Here is a 19,495-nt window from a genome sequence, read left to right on the forward strand (position 1 = left end):
TGGCTTGTCTTTACTGCCCTTCTTAAACCGTGGCACCACGTTTGCCAACCTCCAGTCTTCTGGCACCTCACCTGTGACTATCGATGATACAAATATCTCAGCAAGAGGCCCAGCAATCACTTCTCTAGCTTCCCACAGAGTTCTCAGGTACACCTGATCAGATCCTGGGGATTTATCCACCTTTAACTGTTTCAAGACATCCAGCACTTCCTCCTCTGTAATCTGGACATTTTGCAAGATGTCACCATCTATTTCCCTACAGTCTATATCTTCCATATCCTTTTCCAAAGTAAATACTGATGCAAAATATTAATTTAGTATCTCCCCCATTTTCTGTGGCTCCACACAAAGGCCGCCTTGCTGATCTTTGAGGGGAAAGTGAGGACTGCAGATGCTGGAGACCAGAGTTGAAAAGTGTGGTGCTGAAAAAACACAGCAGGCCAGGCAGCATCCAAGGAGGAGGAGAATTGACACTTCGGGCATAAGCCCTTCTTCAGGAATGAGGCTGGTGTGCCAAGCGGGCTGAGATAAAAGGTAGGGGGGAGGTAATTTGGGGGAGGTGTGCTGGGAATACGATAGGTGGAAGGAGGTGAGGGTGAGGTTGATAGGCCGGAGAGGGGGTGGGGATGGAGAGGTCGGGAAGAAGATTGCAGGTCAAGAGGGTGGTGCTGAATCCGGGGGTTGGGACTGAGATAAGGTGGGGGGAGGGGAAATGAGGAATCTTTGAGGGGCCCTATTTTCTCCCCAGTTACCCTTTTGTCCATAATATATTTGTAAAAACCCTTTGGATTCTCCTTAATTCTATTTGCCAAAGCTATTTCATGTCCCCGTTTTGCCCTCCTGATTTCCCTCTTAAATATACTCCTACTTTCTTTGTACTCTTCTAAGGATTCACTCAATCTGTCCTGTCTGTACCTGACATATGCTTCCTTTTTCTTAACCAAACCCTCAATTTCTTTAGTCATCCAGCATTCCCTATACCTATCAGCCTTTCCTTTCACCCTGACAGGAATATACTTTCTCTGGATTCTTATCTCATTTCTGAAGGCTTCCTATTTTCCAGCCGTCCCTTTACCAGCGAACATCTGCCCCCAATCAGCTTTCGAAAGTTCTTGCCTAATACCGTCAAAATTGGCCTTTCTCCAATTTAGAACTTCAACTTTTGGATCTGGTCTATCCTTTTCCATCACTATTTTAAAACGAATAGAATTATGGTCGCTGGCCCCAAAGTGCTCCCCACTGACACCTCAGTCACCTGCCCTGTCTTATTTCCCAAGAGTAGGTCAAGTTTTGCACCTTCTCTAGTAGGTACATCCACATACTGAATCAGAAAATTGTCTTGTACACACTTAAGAAATTCTTCTCCATCTAAACCTTTAACACTATGGCAGTCCCAGTCGATGTTTGGAAAGTTAAAATCCCCTACCATAACTACCCTATTATTCTTACAGATTGCTGAGATCTCCTTACAAGTTTGTTTCTCAATTTCCTTCTGACTATTGGGGGGTCTATAATACAATCCCAATAATGTGATCATCCCTTTCTTATTTCTCAGTTCCACCCAAATAACTTCTCTGGATGTATTTCCAGGAGTATCCTCCCTCATCATAGCTGTAATGCTATCACTTATCAAAAACGCCACTCCCCCTCCTCTCTTGCCTCCCTTTCTATCCTTCCTGTAGCATTTGTATCCTGGAACATTAAGCTGCCAGTCCTACCCATCCCTGAGCCATGTTTCTGTAATTGCTACGATATGCCAGTCCCATGTTCCTAACCATGCCCTGAGTTCATCTGCCTTCCCTGTTAGGCCCCTTGCATTGAAATAAATGCAGTTCAATTTATTAGTCCTACCTTGTCCCTGACTGTTTGACTCACTTCTGTTCTCAGCTGTACCCGTCTCAGATCGATCTCTTTCCTCACTATCTCCCTGGGTCCCACCGCCCCCACACCCCTCCACCCACCTTACTAGTTTAAATCCTCCCAAGCTGTGCTAGCAAGTTTTCCTGCCAGTATATTAGCCCCCTTCCAATTTAGGTGCAATCTGTCCTTCTTGTACAAGTCACTTCTCCCCCAAAAGAGATTCCAATGATCCAAAAATGTGAATCCTTCTCCCATACACCAGGTCCTCAGCCTTGCATTCATCTGCTCTATCCTCCTACTCCTGCCCTCACTAGCTTGTAGCACTGGGAGTAATCTAGACATTAGTACCCTTGACGACCTCATTTTTAAATTTCTGCCTAACTCTCTGTAATCTCCCTTCAGAGTCTCAACCTTTTCTCTTCCAATGTCATTGGTTCCAATGTGGACAATGACCTCCTGCTGGCCCCTCTCCCCCGTGAGAACATTCTGCACCCTCTCTTGAGACATCCTTGATCTTGGCACCAGGGAAACAACACACCATTCTGCTTTTTCTCTGCTGGCCTCAGAAACGTCTGTCTGTACCTCTGACTACAGAATCCCCTAACACAATTGATCTCTTGGAAGCCGACGTACCCCTCGTTGCATTAGAGCCAGCATCAACACCAGAAACTTGGCTGTTCGTGCTACGTTCCCCTGAGAATCCATCACCCCTTCCATTTTCCAAAACAGCATACCTGTTTGAAATGGGCATATCCACAAAAGACTCCTGCACTAGCTGCCTACCTCTCTCACTCTCCCTGGAGTTAACCCATCTATGTGACTGTATCTGAGACTTTCCCCCCTTCCTATATCTGCCATCCATCACATACTGTTGCTGTTGCAAATTCCTCATTGCTTCTATCTGTCTTCCCAACCGATCACACGATCTGATAAGATTCGCATCCAACAGCATTTATGGCAGATATAATCCGCAGTAACCCTTAAACTCACTTTAATCTCCCACATCTGACAAGAAGTACATATCACTGCAAAGGTCATTTTTGCTCCTTCACAATCTACAGACCCAGAAAATAACATCGTCTTATTCCTCTACAAACACTGCCCCAGGATAAATTAATAGCTATGGCTTATATTTTAAGTTTAATCAAGAGACTTATCTCCAAAAACATATAATCAAGAAAGAATCCACTATACTCACTACTGCAGCCTTTCTCTTGGACAGACTTAAAACAACAATTAACTTATCTGATTCTGTGCTGTGAACTTCACCCAACAGTTCCTCCAAGATTAGTTGTGAATTTCACTGTTTGTTGTTCTTTGTCATTCTTTAAATTTTAAAGTGTCCACATCTGTTACACTTTTTGGTAATAGCATATGCATCACTTTTTAATTGAAGAACGTATTTTCTTCTCCATCTAACATGATATCTGTTAATCTAGTTTTCCAATCAACATTGTACAATCATCTACATACTTTGTTTAGATGTGTTTGTTTATATTTAAAACGCTAGTTTTAGATGTAACTAAATCACTCTTATGCTTACTGTAAAATTATACCATATTATAATAACTCTTTCCTAGACCTCATTTACCAAAATGTCATTTGCTAATCATGTCCTTATTGCACAACAATAGTCCAAAAATAACTGCTTTTTAAAAATCCATTTGTCAAGAAACCATCTTAGTTGACACCCCCAACAATCCCGCCATCCTCCTAAATTCCGATTGATTTTGCTGATAGCAACGAAGTTTGGCATCTTACCAGTACACAAGGAGCTGTTGAGTGTGCTTACTGCATAGCCCTCATTGCAGCTGCAGTTGTATCCTCCAAACACATTGGTGCAGATCTGTTCACAGGAGGATATGTTTTCCAAACACTCATCTAAGTCTTAAATATCAAACAAATACACATAAATTAATTAAGGTGTTTTGATAATACCTAATCTAAAATTCATCATTCTTGGTAGAGCTTCTGGTCTGCTTCAATGGGACTAGACATCACTATTTCTTCAAATGTTCTACAAAGCCACTTCATGAGGTTAATGTTAGTTGTGCAGTAATACTTCCTAAAATTAATACAATTTGGTCAATTAGTTTATGTTTGCCAGAAAAATTTCTTAAATAATTTTCCTGTTCTTTTTCAGAAAAGATTCATATTTTGAAAATTAAAATGAAAACAGAAAATGTTAGTCCACATGTCTGGCAGCATCAGGTTTATTCAGCCATGGGATGTGCACCTCACTGGCTGGGCCAGCATTTATTGCCCATCCCCCATTGCCCTTGAGAAAGTGGGTGTGAGCTGCCTGCTTGAACCACCATAGCCCATCTGGTGTAGATAGAACCACAATACTGTTAGGGAATGAGTTTCAGGATTTAGACTCAGTGACACTGAAGAAATGGCAATGCATTTCCAAGTGAGGACTGTGGATGGTTTGGAAGGAAATTCACAAGTTAGTGGTGTTCCATGTGTCTACTGCCTTTGTCCTTCTAGATGGAAATGTAGGCCTTGTAATGGCATCCACCTTTGCATTGCACCATCATCTCCCCTACCTTCCACCGTATCACAGAACTTTGCAATTCCTGTCTGTGCTTGATTAAAACCTGTAGTTTATTTTTCACTTTCTCTTTTCACAAATGCAACCAGAATTGCTGGATATTTCTATTTTGATGGCAAACTTCAGTAAATATAAGTTAAGCTGTTCCTTACCAAAACATTTTATCCCATCTCCTTTTAAGTTATCTGGACAGGGATCACAGGTGTAGCCCTCCAGTGGTGCAGGCTGGTCTTTGCAAGTGTCATTCAAGAAGCATTGGTTATCTTGACAAGCATCAAAATCCTCAGTGCAGTAATCACCCGTGTAGGCAGTGGTACAGCGACATCCTGCAACCTAAACATTGTGTAGACAGGATTTAGATTGCATGATTCCTTTGTCTAAAAATTCTACCTACATCTTGTGACCTTGTCAACGCAGAGTTTTGTTACATCAGAACATTAAAATTGCCATAAAATCTCTTGTTTTTTTCACTATCTTGTAGCATTTTATGCCAAAAAATCAACAGCATGATCTACTTTAATTGGACCACTCAAATCTTAAGTATAAAATGAATTTCAACAAATTGTAGTCTTATTTTCTAATAAACATTATTCAGATGTACCACTTAAACTTCAAATTGTCGTCTTAATATTTCCATACAATCATAAAAGGTTTGTGTTGAAAATGCTGTTAAAAATGCATAAATTTGTTTAACCTTAAAAACAGTATTGTTTGTTGTTGTGCTTAAAATCGATCTGGAATAATCACAGGTTGAATTGATACTACAGTTGCACAACACAAGTGTTAATCCTAACACAGAAACAGCTTTAGAATCATTTGCTTGTATTATGGCAAACACTGGGATGGAGCTTGTTGGATTCCAAGAAAAGTTTCCATTTTCTGTAAGGATAAAAAGAACATACACAATTTTTAGAAATGCTGTGTATTTATATTCGGATCTATTTTTGAAAGAAATATAGTTCTTTGGTGCTTTTACTAAAGGTTAGCTATGCACAACAGTCATGTAATATACATTTATAATGAAATAAAGCTATTAAGTAAAATTTGAAATAACTGCAGATGCTGGAAATCAGAAACAAAAAACAAAATTGTTGAAATAACAAAATGGGTCTGGCAGGATCTGTGGCGAGAAATCAGAGTTAACTGAGAGTTAATTAGTTATTAGTTAACTCTGATTTCTCTCCACAGATGCTGCCAGGCCTACTGAGCTTTTCCAGCAATTTCTGTTTTTGTTTCTTATCAAATTAAGTATTTCACAATTAAGATTCATAGCTAAATGCATAAAACAAGCATCTGGAAAAAATACACACTAGAGTAATGAACATAAAAGGCACTTCTTCCATAACTAAAATATACTTTGTTAAGCACTTTCATTTTTAATCCAAACAGGTGGTTACATTTTAGACATGGACTTTATCTTGTGCACAGCAATCTAACAAGATGTATATCTTACTAGTGGTCACTGTAGCCTTTAATATTGCTTGTTTCAAAGAAATGGTCCAAACTCTCTATTCAATGTAACCATGGGCACTGCTTAAATGTATGTCTGAAAGAATTTCAAATTCTAATGATACAATAATTTAATTTTCTACTTTATTCTTTAATTAATTGATGATCATCTTAAATTGGGGTGCTTTTGTTGCATTCTTCTTATGAAGCCTGTGAGCTATTCCTCAATTGTGTATGGATCACGACTCCATTTAATTCAAAATGGTCCAGCAATTCACGTAAACATAGTATATTCAAAATTAAAACATGATATCTCATACAAAATATTATTCTTGGTTGAATGTCAAAATAGTAATTGGCTAAAGATGTAAATGACCTGAGAAAATCTTTGATTAGTTCAACTTTACCTGTGATTGTGATATCTGGAGAGTTAGTTGCCACGGAAAATGTCACCTCATCATTATTGCTATCAGTTGCAGTAAAAAGAACAAACACTGGTTCATTGAGGCGAGTTTGAATGGTTGAACTTCCGGAGATATTAGGTGGGAAATTATCTGTGAATATTGCATCAATATTATTGGAAGCCTTCAGTCTGAATTCACTTTTAGTTTGCAAACAAATTTAAAGTATTACATGCAAAGTGAAAAGGATATATTCTTGTTCAGATATGAGAAATTCCAGAACTTTTAATTAAGATATTTTAATGTCATCTTTGAGTTAGCAGCAACATAGATAAAGTTTATACAGTAAAAGTTGAGACCAGTATTTTAAAGCCATGTTTTGTATTTTTCGTGAGTAGTTGACATTTTAAAAAAGTTCTTAACGTAGAACCAGTATCATCCATTCTAATTCTTCCAGTTCCCTTTGCATTTCATCGTTTCTCATCCCACACAGGGCAGTCAGCAAAACCACCCTTGAAAGTACCCCAATCAACTGGGAAATCCCATTCGTAGAGGTGACAGATTGAGAAAAGCAACCTGTTTTAATTGCAGGCAATTGTGAGGAGCTACTCCTCCAATCACCATCCAGTACTCTACCACACGTGCTGCTGATAGATTCAATAATACATCAAGCAGCAAAAACTATGGAACAGAAGCAATCTGAATGAAGGAGCAACAAGCAATAGGGAAAGTCAATGAAAACTGCGACATAGTCACTGAGAATCACAATTAGCTGAAGCCAGGTTCTGGAGCCACTGTCTGGATCTAGGAGTTCCGTGGGCCAGGATGGGATGTCTGCAGGGATGGGTGTGTTTGGTGAAAGATGAGGAGGGGGCTGCCAGATGGTTGTGGGGAAAGAAGGAAGTTGCATAATGGCTGTTGGTGAGATAAGAGGTTGCAAGAGGGTTGTGTGAAATTAGCTAGACAGCACGACGAGTTGTGGGGTTGGTGGAAGAGGCTACGGGGGATCAAGAGGGAGGAAGCAGTAGAAACAGAACAGTTAAAAACCTGTCAACAAAGTAATACTCCGATAACTGGGATGTAAGACCACTTTAAATCCCTGAGGGAATGAATTCCTCGCAAATGAATATGGAATCTTGAGTTTAAGGCTGCATAGGTTCAAGAGCTACCACACTTGGATTTTACTACAATGAACACTATCTTCAACCTCAGATGCAGTAACAAGGATAGTGGTACCTGTGTGATTATTTCTGCTTTGTGTGTATGTGTTAGAAATATATTATCTGTGATCTCATCAGTGAGGTGTGTTTAAGGTGATGGCTTTTTATGTGTAGAAATGTGGGTCAGTTATTTAAACAAAACCTTTTGTTACTAACCTATGCCTGTCCTCTTATATCAATTTAAAATACAATGATACTGAGGAAATTAATGTTTTCCTTCTGTGTTATAGTTGAATGAAGAGTTGATTATTATTGGCGATATTGACAAATTAAAATTTTATTTCTGTATGAGTCTAAATGTCTCATGCATTAACATACATATAAAAGGTATTGTGGTTACATGAATGCAACACTGAATAAATTATTTTGTGAAATTAAATAAATAGCCTCCAAAAACAAAACGGTTGCTCCTGAAAAATCAAAACATAGACTCCAAAAAACACCAAGAGTCCTTAAAAAATTTTTTTTGACCTTGTTCTCATCAATATTCATCTATCCAACACTAGGAATGACTGTGTCAATAATAATTTCATTACTTAACAGATGTGCATACGTACTCATTGTGCTGTTCTGTGCTGTAAATGTTGTCACACTTTGTAATGTTACTGCTCCAAAAGATAAATCATCTGTACTTAAAACGTCAAAAATGCAGTCATCGTTTCCTTGACACGTTTCATTAGCTTTGTCAATTTTCTCCTTTTCAGCTGTTCGCAAAAGCTCATCATAAAACAAAGGTACAAAACTATTATTGTTGTATGTGTACCAAGACTCTCCAGCAGTGGTGTTGTATGTAAATATGCTGTTGTTTGGAGATGTTTTCCCTATGTAAAAGAAAAGATCATATTGGCATTGTTCTGGATGCTTAAACATACAAAATTGAATAAATAAACCAAAGATCTGCAGATGCTGAAGATCTGAAACAAAATAAGAAATTACTCAAGAAACTCAGCAGGTCTGCCAGCATCTGTAGAGAGAAAGCAGAGTTAATGTTTTGAGTCCAGTGACCTTTCTTCAGAACTACAATAGATGATTAGGCATGAAAAGATCAGCTGGTCCTTTAAACTTGCCTCCAAAATAGTTAGATCTAAGTAAATTACTCAGTTTCTTCATTAATTATTTCTCACAATAAAAATTTGAAATATGTGAAGTTTGTACTTACAAGTCATGCCAAAATTAAAGAATATCTGAGTTTCATTGGGCAGAATTGTTCCATCAAAGTCAAGATATGTTCCATCAGAGGCTTTAAAATCATCTGTTTTATCATCATTCCAGACACCTAGACATATGAAATGGGCATTATTATAATATTATGTAGAAAATAATGACAAATTCTATCTGTTTCTGGTTCTGTTTTATGATACATCATTTACTCTGAAATTATTCAAAAATACTATAAATGTACAGATAAATGAAGTTAATGTTTTTTTAAATTTTCAACAGGTGTCTTGTCAGCTCTAATGTGGCTTCTGGATTAAAGCAAAATCTTGATTAGACAATTCCTTTCCACGGTGTTGACAAGTCTCCATTATTCAGTTCTGTTTGAAACTTGTTTAGCAATTAAGTGAAGTGGCGAACAATCAAAAGGAGGATTTTGGGGGAAAGGGTAGTCTAATAAATATTTGAAATGTAATTAAAACTCATGATAACCATATAATGTTACAATTAGATATGTGACTTGAGTGTGTTTTTTCACATATAATCTACTGAGTAATGTTAAAATATGAGACATTTAGGGTGTTCAATGCAGCAGGGGCTGCTTTAGTTTAGTTGAGAGAATCCATAAAAATTTAAGTTGTAATAAGGGCACAACTTAAAAGTGGAATCATCACTCACCCAAGAGTCCTTCTGTTTTATTTTTTAAAGAATTATCTAATGTTGTAGTGAATGCCAAAGCCCCCTTCATTCCTGAAACAGTAATGGATGCTCCTCCTTCAAAAGTGGCCACTGTTTCATTGTTGCTTGTCTTTTGTAAGGTTACTTGCTTTATATAGGTAGAATTTTCTGTAAAGAAAAATGATTGCAAGAATTTAATTTAATAAATGTTTTATCTCATAAGTTTGAATTACAAAATCTTTACAATTTTGTGAACAGATCTTTAAAAGCAAAGCTTTCTTGAGGAATAGATTCTGTATTTCTGATTAAATTTCCTTTACTATCTAAGTTTTGAATGTACATTTTTTGAAAGAAGTACAATATTTGATAACAATTGAGGCTGCTACATTATTGCTTGCAATTTTGACACATGCTATAAAATTTAATCTTGTTTTAGACCAGCTATCTGTTTCACTGATCTGTAAATTATAATCAGAATGTTTTGTAAATAATTAACAATTCATGCCTGTAAGTTGAATAGTGAACACTTTATACACATTTAACACTTTGTTGCAGTTACCAGAAAGAAGTTTTCTTTGTCAGAACTGTGAATTAATTCTGGCTGAATTTTATGCTTTTTATAAAAGTCTCGATGGTTAACATTGAAAACATGTTCAATTTCTTCCAAATTAAAATACACATCACCATGTCCCTAATGCTTATTTATAGACTTCATAATAAGCGTATAGTGGATTTTAAAGTTAAATAATTTGTTCTAACCTGTAACTTCGAAAATGCTACCATCAACCATCACACTTATTTCATCATCATCATTGAGATTCCACTGAACCTGCAACAGAAATAATTTCCTAATTTGTAATTGCCATTAATCGAACAAGGTTCCAGATACTTTTTATGGATACAGTACTGAGGCATTCTACTGCTTATGGGAGGTCAATCGAAAAATATTTCTTCGAAGTTAAGTTGTTTTGCATGTGACTGTTGCAAGTATGACAAAATCAAAATAATTGCTTGAATTAGGGTTGGTAACTCTCCAGGATTAAACTGGATCTTTTGGGAATTGAAGATCAATATTCAGGTTATAATTGGGAATGACATCAGTCATCAATGACCTTAAGGTCCTGCCTACCTTTTGCAGTTGGCAGTCAGTAAAAACAAAGAGCATAACATTATGCTGCAGGGAGCTTTCAAATATCCACAAGAAAGCACAAGTCAGTGGAAGATTTAATGTTAAAAATCAGAATCCTGATCCTACCCCACCACCAGGCCACCCTTTCTTGTTTTAATAGAGTTAAGTGTAGGGGTGTGTTAGTAAGTTTGCTGATGATATGAAGGTTGGTGGAATGGTAGATAGGGTGGAGAGCTGTTGTAGTTTGCAATGGGGCATTGACAAGATGTAGATCTGGGCTGAGAAGTGGCAGGTGGAGGTCAATCTGGAAAAGTGTGAAGTGATTCACATTCTGCATGCAGAATACAGGGTTAAAGGCAAGATTCTTGGCAATGTGGAGGAACAGAGGAATCTTGAAGTCCACATCCATAGATCCCTCAAAGTTGCCACCCAAGTTGATAGGGTTCTTAAGAAGGCGTATGATGTGTTGGCTTTCATTAACGGGGGATTGTGTTTAAGAGCTGTGAGGTTATGCTGCAACTCTGTGGAGCCCTGGTTAGACCACAGTTGGAATATTGTGTTCATTTCTGGGTTCCTGATTAGAGGAAGAATATGGAAGCTTTAGGAATGGTGCAGAGGAGATTTACCAACATGTTGCCTGGACTGGAGGACATATTTTATAAAGAAAAGTTGATGGACTGGATGTAGCTTTGCTCGCTGAACTGGAAGGTTCATGTTCAGAGATTTCATCACCGTACGGGGTAACATCTTCAGTGAGCCTCCAGACGAAGCATTGCCGATGAGTCCTACTTTCTATTTATATGTTTGGAGTTCTTTGGGTTGGTAATGTCATTTCCTGTCTTGATGTCATTTCCTGCTCTTTTTCTCAGGGGGTCGTAAATCGGGTCCAAGTCAATGTGTTGCTGGAAAAGCGCAGCAGGTCAGGCAGCATCCAGGGAACAGGAGAATCGACGTTTCGGGCATAAACCCTTCTTCTGATCTCCAGCATCTGCAGACCTAACTTTCTCCTCCAAGTCAATGTGTTTGTTGATAGAGTTCCGGTTGGAATGCCATGCTTCTAGGAATTCTCGTGCATGTCTCTGTTTGGCTTGTCCTAGGATGGATGTGTTGTCCCAGTCGAAGTGATGTCCTTCCTCATCTGTATGTAAGGATACTAGTGAGAGAGGTTCATATTTTGTGGCTAGTTGAAGTTCATGTATCCTGGTGGCTAGTTTTCTGTCTGTTTGTCCAATGTGGTGTTTGTTACAGTCCTTGCACGATATTTTGTAAATGACATTAGTTTTGCTTGTTGTCTGTATAGGACCTTTCAAGTTCATTAACTGCTGTTTTAGTGTGTTGGTAGGTTTGTGGGCTACCACGATGCCAAGGGGTTTGAGTAGTCTGGCAGTCATTTTCGAGATGCCTTTGATGTAGGGGAGAGTGGCTAGGATTTCTGATGTTTTGTCTGCTTGTTTGGTTTTGTTGCTAAGAAATCAGCGGATTGTGTTCATTGGGTACCACTCTTTTTGAATATACTGTATAGGTGATTTTCCTCGGCTCTGCGTAGTTCCTCTGTGCTGCAGTGTGTGGTGGCTCATTGAAATAATGTTCTAATGTAGCTTAGTTTGTGGGTGTTGGGATGATTGCTTCTGTAGTTCAATATTTTGTTCGTATGTGTCGTTTTCCTGTAGGCACTGGTTTGAAGTTCCCCATTGGCTGTTCGCTCTACTGTGACATATAGGAATGTCAGTTGTTGTTATTTTCCTCCTCTTTAGTGAATTTTATGCCGGTAAGAGTAATATTGATGGCCTTGAAGGTTCCCTCTAATTTGTTTCGTTTAGTGATGACAAAGGTGTTATCCACATAGCGGACCCAGAGTTTGGGTTGGATGGTTGGCAGAGCTATTAGTTAGAGTCTCTATATTACTGCCTCTGCTAAGAACCCTGGTGTCAGAGATCCCATGGGTGTTCTGTTGGTTTGTCTGGAGGTTTTGTTGTTGAAGGTGATGTGGGTGATAAGGCATAGGTCCACTAGCTGGATGATACTGTCCTTGCTGATGAAGTTGGTAGTGTTTGGTGTATGTGTCTTTGGGTCTTCTAATAATGTTGTCAGTGTTTCCTTGGCCAGGTTGATGTTGATTGATGTGATCAGGGCTGTTACATCAAAGGAGACCATTATTTCATCCTCTTCTATCTTCATGTCTTTGGTTTTCAGGAGTTCTTGGATGGAGTGGAGTGAGTCTTCTACTAAGTGTTTTAGACTTTAGTGTAGTTCCTTGGCCAATCTGTAAGTTGGTGTTTCAGGTAGTGAGACTATAGGTCTGAGGGGGGATTCCTGGTTTGTGAATTTTGGGTTATCCATAGAAGTGTGGTGTGTTGGATCCGTTTGGTTTCATTTTCTTGGAAGTCAGTCTTATTTATTTCTTCAGATTTCTGAAGTTTTTTGAGTAGGGCTGTTATTTGGTTCTCTAGTTTGGTTCGGGTCTATCACCACTTGTTGGTAAGTGTTGGTATCTACAAGTAGTGGGTTCACATTTTCAGTGTAGTTTCTTTGGTTTAAAATGGCTGTCATGTGTTCTTTGTCTTCAGGTAGGATAACAATGTTTTTATCTTTTTTTAGTTTTTCTAGTGCTTTCGTTTCTTGTGTATTGAGTGTGTTTCCTTTTTTGCTGCTTAATGTTGTTGCGACTACCTGTCTGATAGTTTGCTGGGTTTCTTCTGTGAATTGGTTGTTGTTCAGTGTTGTTTCTAATGCTTCGAAGAAATCTTTTTTGTCCACATCCTGGAAGTTGTAATTTAATCCTCTTACTAACATGGCTTTTTCAGTGTCTGTTAAGGGTCAGTCAGATAAGATTTTTATCCATGCTTCTGTGTTGTCAGTGTTGTTACTTTGTGTAAGTTTGTCTAGTTTTTCCTGTCGGTCTAGTTTTTCATTTTCTGTGTTTGTCGCTGTCTAATATCTATGGCTTGTTATACTGTGTCTGTCCATTCATGGTCTGTTGCATGAGTGAGTAAAGATGTTTGGTGCACAATTTCCGAGTTGTATTTACGGAGTCTGTTGTGGGCATCATTAATCATTTCTCTAAGCATTCTGCAGCCGTTTTGCTCTGCTATTCTTTTGGCAGTGGGGTGTTAAGGGGAGGTTTGCATTTAAGACATTTAGGTTGTACCTGTTTTCTTATGCATTCATGCAGGAAGTACAGCTGTTCGCGGGTGGCACTCTGTCGGATGGCATTCGTTTCCCATTTTCAGTGTATTGCGCCTATAGGTGTTAGCAAGTTTTGAGAAGATTTGTAGCTCAGGTTGAGGTTCTGGATGTAGGTTTGTTCACTGAGCTGGAAGGTTCATGGTCAGACGTTTCATCACCATACTAGGTAACATCTTCAGTGAGCCTCCGGACATAGCATTGCTGATGATTCCTGCTTTCTATTTATCTGTTTGGGTTTCTTTGGGTTGGTGATGTCATTTCCTGTGATGATACCCTTTCCTATGGTGATGTCATTTCCTGTTCTTTCTCTCAGGGGGTGGTAAATCGGGGCTAAGTCAATGTGTTTGTTGATAGAGTTACGGTTGGAATGCTATACTTCAAGGAATTCTCGTGCGTGTCTCTGTTTTGCTTGTCCTAGGATGGATGTGTTGTCCCAGTTGAAGTGGTGTCCTTCCTCATCTGTATGTGAGGATATTTGTGAGAGAGGGTCATGTCGTTTTGTGGTTAGTTGATGTACAAATCTTCTCAAAACTCGCTGAAGGGTTGATGGAGCTAGGGCTTTTCTCATTGAAGTGAAGGAGGATGACAGGTGACGTGATAGAGGTGTACAAGATGATGAAAGGCAATAGATAGAGTGGATAGCCAGAGACATTTTTCCCAGGGTGGAAATGGCTATCACGAGGGGGCATAATTTTAAGGTGATTGGAGGAAGGATTGAGGAGATGTCAGAGTTTGCTTCTTTGCACAGAGTGGTGCGTGCATGGAATGCACTGCCAGCAATGGTAGTCGAGTCAGATATATTAGGGACATTTAGGCGACTCTTGGATAGGCACATGGAAGATAGTACAGTGCAGGGTATGGAGGTTAATCTAATCTTAGAGTAAGATAAAAGGTCAGCACAACATTGAGGGCCAAAGGGCCTGTTCTGTTCTATACCGTTCTATGTTCTATATTCTAGTTGGTATGGGGTTAGGGGAGATTTCATGTGGTCAACTTTCTTGCAGAAGGTGACTTGATGATTTAATTACATTGGAGCTTTGAGTCTCATTTTTAGGTCACATTTTAAATTTGACTCGGTACTTCTGGTTTTCCCAAGCCATGGTTCTCAACTCTCTATGTTTTGCTTGAGAGAGACAAGAATCACTGGAACCAGACACCTATAACCCCCCACCAACCACCCCAACTGTGGCTTCCTCCTGCCAGCACTGGCTGCAAACTTAAGATCTCCCTCAACTTGTATTTAGCTTCATCCTTTGGGATTGGATTGCTCCCTCCCCCACCCCTCAACTGACACCAATTAGATCACAGGCCCTGCAAGTCCATGTTTGAACTAAGCTGACTTTGTGTCTCCTCCTCCTCTGAGAAATCAGAATTGGGATGTACTGTTGGGAGACTCTGTTTCTGGAGGGGTCAGTCTAACATGTCAACTTAAAGTTTGGGATTCTGTCTACCGAGAAACCCAGAAAAAAAGCCTGGCAAAGACATTTGAAGAGTGGAAAAAACCGTTTCAGCCATTTTTAAATGATCTGGCACCAAGAAACCATATCACACAACAGAATGTGTCCAGTAGGGGGAAGCTGAGAGCTGGAATGTTTTAACATGTTCTGCACATGACATTTTTTAAAGTAAGAAGATTGGAACAGGTTTCCAATTATTACAAAGTGTAGGAAACCAAAATGAAGAAATTGATTTGAAGATTTCCAAATGGGTAAAATAAAAGATCCTAGTAAGAAGTTCTAGCTGGTAGATCTGGAAATCCGGACAGAGTTTAAGCATGACATGAATCAACTCTGTGTTCGTGAATAACTCAAAATGGCTTAAGAAAGCCATCTAAATTAAAACTGCGCAGACTGGGAGGCTCAGATCTCAGTCACATTCACCACAAATCTTCGACACAAAGAAAAGAAAACAAGTCATGAAACTCTGTATGACTTGTCAAATCTATCATTTTGTAAACTGGTATTTCAGATAATTCACTGATGAAAATGGATTTCATTGCGTGAACAGTTTGTCGCTCCATCCTCAAGCTATTGGAGAAAAGAAAGAGACACCAAGATACATATGACAAAGAATAACAAGATAGATTGTGCCTTATTTAATTACAAGGTAGTCCCATTAGGTAATGGAGTTTTATCAGCAGAACAGTTAATAAGGAGGAGGAGGCTAAAGACTTGACCTCCTTCATTGCGCAGACCTAATATCAATTCAAAAGATCACGATCAATTAAGGTTGGAAGAGGAAACTCAAACAGGGCAATAATCAAGATGATAAAGTTGCCAACATTAGGCAGAAGCTCTATCTGCTTTCTTACCTGGACAAAGGTGTGGACAAGAGACTGCCAAGCAGAGGTGTAATCATAGAGCAAACACCACTACATCTCATCCGGATACCATGCAGGTCCACAGGAGAAACAGAAAGGCTTCATTATTATTAGAACTCACAAGGAAAGGCTCAATGCAGTAGTACCAAGAGTAAGATGACAAGACAGACTCAGCATCAACCAATCACCTCCAGGAGTGACACTCAAGTTCAAGCATTGAGCATGGACCATCATCTCTGAAAAGAAACCAGGAACAATTGTAAAGGCATCAGACAGGTTCAATCTGTGATGCCAAAAATTTGTATGGAGGCGATGGGAATGTAAATAGTAATACTTTTGAGTTTTCATTTGTGGATTTGAGTTTATGTTAAGTGAGAATGGTGCAATTGATGAATTAAGCATAGTGGCTGAACAAAAGCAGACGTACAGTCAGAGAAAACAGACTAGACTCATTGTTTTCCATGCTAGTTCTTGGCTGTACTAGCTTACTACAGACCGATATGAATATTCCTGAAGCTGCATCGACTAGTTTCAAATCCCTGTTCTTGAAGAACCAACTCCAAAGGATGGGCCATTGTGTCCAGGTTCCTAAAATCTGCTTCCACTGACAGGTTCCTTTCTCACAGCTTTGCATTGGTCATCAGAGAAAGTTGGCAACCACTCAGCCTGCCCTTTCCTGATCCATCAAGCTAAAATACACATCAAGGCTCAGCAATTCAACAGTAGCAGAGAGGAAGGAGAAAGAAACCAACTCAGGCCTGTGAATCCAAAACTTGTGGATCCAAGCTTGGGCTTCTCAGTCATCTGAGAATTCCTCTAACCCAACAAACCTCAACTCTGAGGGATTGCTGGTGACAGATTACATTCAAATATCTCAAAATTAAAGAGAGCACGGAACTCACATTAAAAAATGAGGACAAGGATCTATAAAGCACTGCTGATTTTGGAAAACTTTAATGTTTTCTGTCTGTCACTGCATGACTGAGTGTGAAGCACATTTTGATGTGTGATACTGTAAACTTAGTAACTATTCAAGGATTGAAAGACTAAACAATATCTCTTTCTAGAATAAGTGTTTCCCAAAATAAAAGGGATAAGGAGGAACTTTAATCAAGGAATTAAAAGCCAGCATGGTAAGTAACCAACTTTGGGAAGAAGGAGTCAAAGCAACTGGGAGAGAACAGGTAGTTAACACCAAATGTAACAAGGAACAGGGAACAGGGAAACTACTTCTGATAAGAAGGCAAGCTACAAACTTGGTTACCCCAGAACTGTAATCAATGTTGTGAATGAACAGATCTTTAAGATCATCAACAATGTGCCACCAGAAATTTCACAAGGCAGAAAATCCTATAAGAATTCAACCTCAGGATTCTGAAGTGGCAGAACTCTGCAGAACTGCACTGTATGAGGATCAAGTCCCAACCATCCAGAGACATACTCTGTTAGTTGGGAGGAATTATAGCTAATTTCCACCATTAATTGGATAATAGCCAAGTTGGGTTTTGAAGCTTAGCTTGCTTACTTGAAGGGTCTTATTTTGGTTGCTGCATGCAATAAATTTTAAATAATTGTTTTAGTATTTGATTGTCCATTAGATTTCTTCATAAGGAGCCAAATTAAAAGTACCTTGCGGTGATGTCATTATGTTTCAGTCCTATTCACCAAACAAGGATTTGAGTTAAAAAAAATGTATCATGTAAAATAGTACACACAATCATTATTGAGCTCTATAGGACCAGCATTTTAAATTTGCAAGAGAATAATGTAAGTCAACATTACTTTTACATTTGGGTATTACTTTTGTACAAGTACTGGAAAATTTAACAAGTTAATTTAACGGGCCTCCCAGGTCTCTGACATATGAAAGCCTATCACCCCTGTGCCAGAAAAATACACACAGGTTGAATTTCTGTTTGACTGGAGTGGTTTGCATGCAGCTTCCTCATGAGAGAGTACCAAAGCTAATAAATCCTCAAAACTGATTGGTAAAGTCTTAGTGTGAACTGATTTACAGCTGGCCTTAATTCAGCTAAAATCACAAAGCATGATCAATATGCAATTTTCTGTAGATCTCTTTTATAACCAAATTCAATTACCTTTGTTCCACTTGGTCCTCGTGCTGCCAATGCTACAAAGCTTGTTGCCTGTGATGTTCTATTCACGCCAGCTCTGAGGGTTCGTCCATGCAAGGTAAATGTCAATGCGCCATTATCGTCTATTACATTTAATACAATAAATTCTCCCAGACCATTGAAGGTGTATTTTACACTATCCAGGGTCACCACGTGGGGATCGCCAAAGAAAAAACCTGTTAAGTTAAAGACAATGTATTTCAAATGAGTAATTTAATTAAATATAGGTATGCTTATGGTCATATGTAATGCTAGTCCTGCACCTGTTGACTTTAAGATGACTCCTGAAATGTTCTAATATGCCCTCCTAATTGTAGATAGGGAATGAAAATGAATGAAGGGCTAGAGGACCCAGGTTCAAGTCCTACCTGCTCCAGAGGTGTCCTATAGCCTATCTGAACAGGTGGATTTGCAAATTGAAAGAAAACAATAAAACTGAACAGTAACGGTGCTTGTGGTGCAGTGAAAGGGTCCCTACCTCTGAATCAGGAGACTTGGATTTAATCCCCCCTGCTCCAGATTTGTGTCATTACATCTCTCTGAAGGTTGTATAGAAAATATATAAAACTGAATGGATTCACCTGCTGTTGACTGAGGTATCAAATTCGAAGATGACAAATGTACATGCAACTCTTCAGTAACACTTGGGGATAGGTGCAAAGGAGCTGCTCCACAGACCAATTCAACAACAACACAACACTCCGACACAACCATACCTTTCATCCAACATTCTAGGTTGTACCATTACAACTTCTGGATATTGTATGAGTAGCTACCTGGAATTCATTGGTTGACAAAAGCCCACCATCACCTTCTCAAAGGAGATTAGAGATTGGAAATTAATATTGATCTTGTTAGGAAATTAGAGTTAATATTAAAAATTCTCACCTAGGCTACATACTGTAACATCCATGAACACACTGCTTACAATGTTCTGCAGAACTAACATTCAACGTCTTCTTCATACCGTCAAGTCATCCCGTGATATCACGCATCATTATTGTCATAATCTCTCACAACACTTTGTCATTGCATACATAGTCTATTCCTCTAAAAATGGCTTATTTCTTATCCCCACTTCTTCCATTCCTGCCATTTCTGACAGTTCCATCAGCCTTTGAGTTGTTATATATTTACAATTAATAACAGGATCTGACAGTACTGCAGAACTTAGAACTGATTCATTAATTATGGGATCATATAGCCCTGTGCAATGTATGCTGATTCTGTTGTTTGGCATTGGAGTAGTCTTGTGTTATAGTTTCACTAAGCTGACACTTCATTTTTAGGCTTACCCTCCACCGGAACTGATTGAACCGCAGTGGTCCCCTGGATTGATGGTAATGGTAGATTGAAGGACACAAAGTGTATTTAATCATATTAAATTTGCTCATCACTGATTGATATG

The 19,495-nt window shown here is 38.8% G+C and overlaps 1 protein-coding gene across 2 annotated transcripts in view; it reads right to left on the minus strand.

Annotated features, from left to right (window-relative positions):
- Positions 1–19,495, minus strand: part of LOC122556039 (mucin-4-like) — a 115,369-nt gene that overhangs the window by 31,396 nt on the left and 64,478 nt on the right. For both annotated transcript variants that reach the window (XM_043702426.2, XM_087993477.1), the window contains 9 exons: positions 18,052–18,263; positions 10,077–10,146; positions 9,318–9,485; positions 8,644–8,760; positions 8,042–8,305; positions 6,271–6,417; positions 5,109–5,293; positions 4,567–4,747; positions 3,622–3,747 (listed from right to left, as the gene is read on the minus strand). In XM_043702426.2, coding sequence (XP_043558361.2) covers positions 3,622–3,747; positions 4,567–4,747; positions 5,109–5,293; positions 6,271–6,417; positions 8,042–8,305; positions 8,644–8,760; positions 9,318–9,485; positions 10,077–10,146; positions 18,052–18,263 — 1,470 coding nt within the window. The remainder of the gene's footprint in view (positions 1–3,621; positions 3,748–4,566; positions 4,748–5,108; positions 5,294–6,270; positions 6,418–8,041; positions 8,306–8,643; positions 8,761–9,317; positions 9,486–10,076; positions 10,147–18,051; positions 18,264–19,495) is intronic.

Source organism: Chiloscyllium plagiosum, unplaced genomic scaffold (genome assembly GCF_037043375.1).
Source record: "Chiloscyllium plagiosum isolate Xiang-an unplaced genomic scaffold, Cpla_swu_hap1 HiC_scaffold_13, whole genome shotgun sequence".
Lineage (NCBI taxonomy): Eukaryota > Metazoa > Chordata > Chondrichthyes > Orectolobiformes > Hemiscylliidae > Chiloscyllium > Chiloscyllium plagiosum.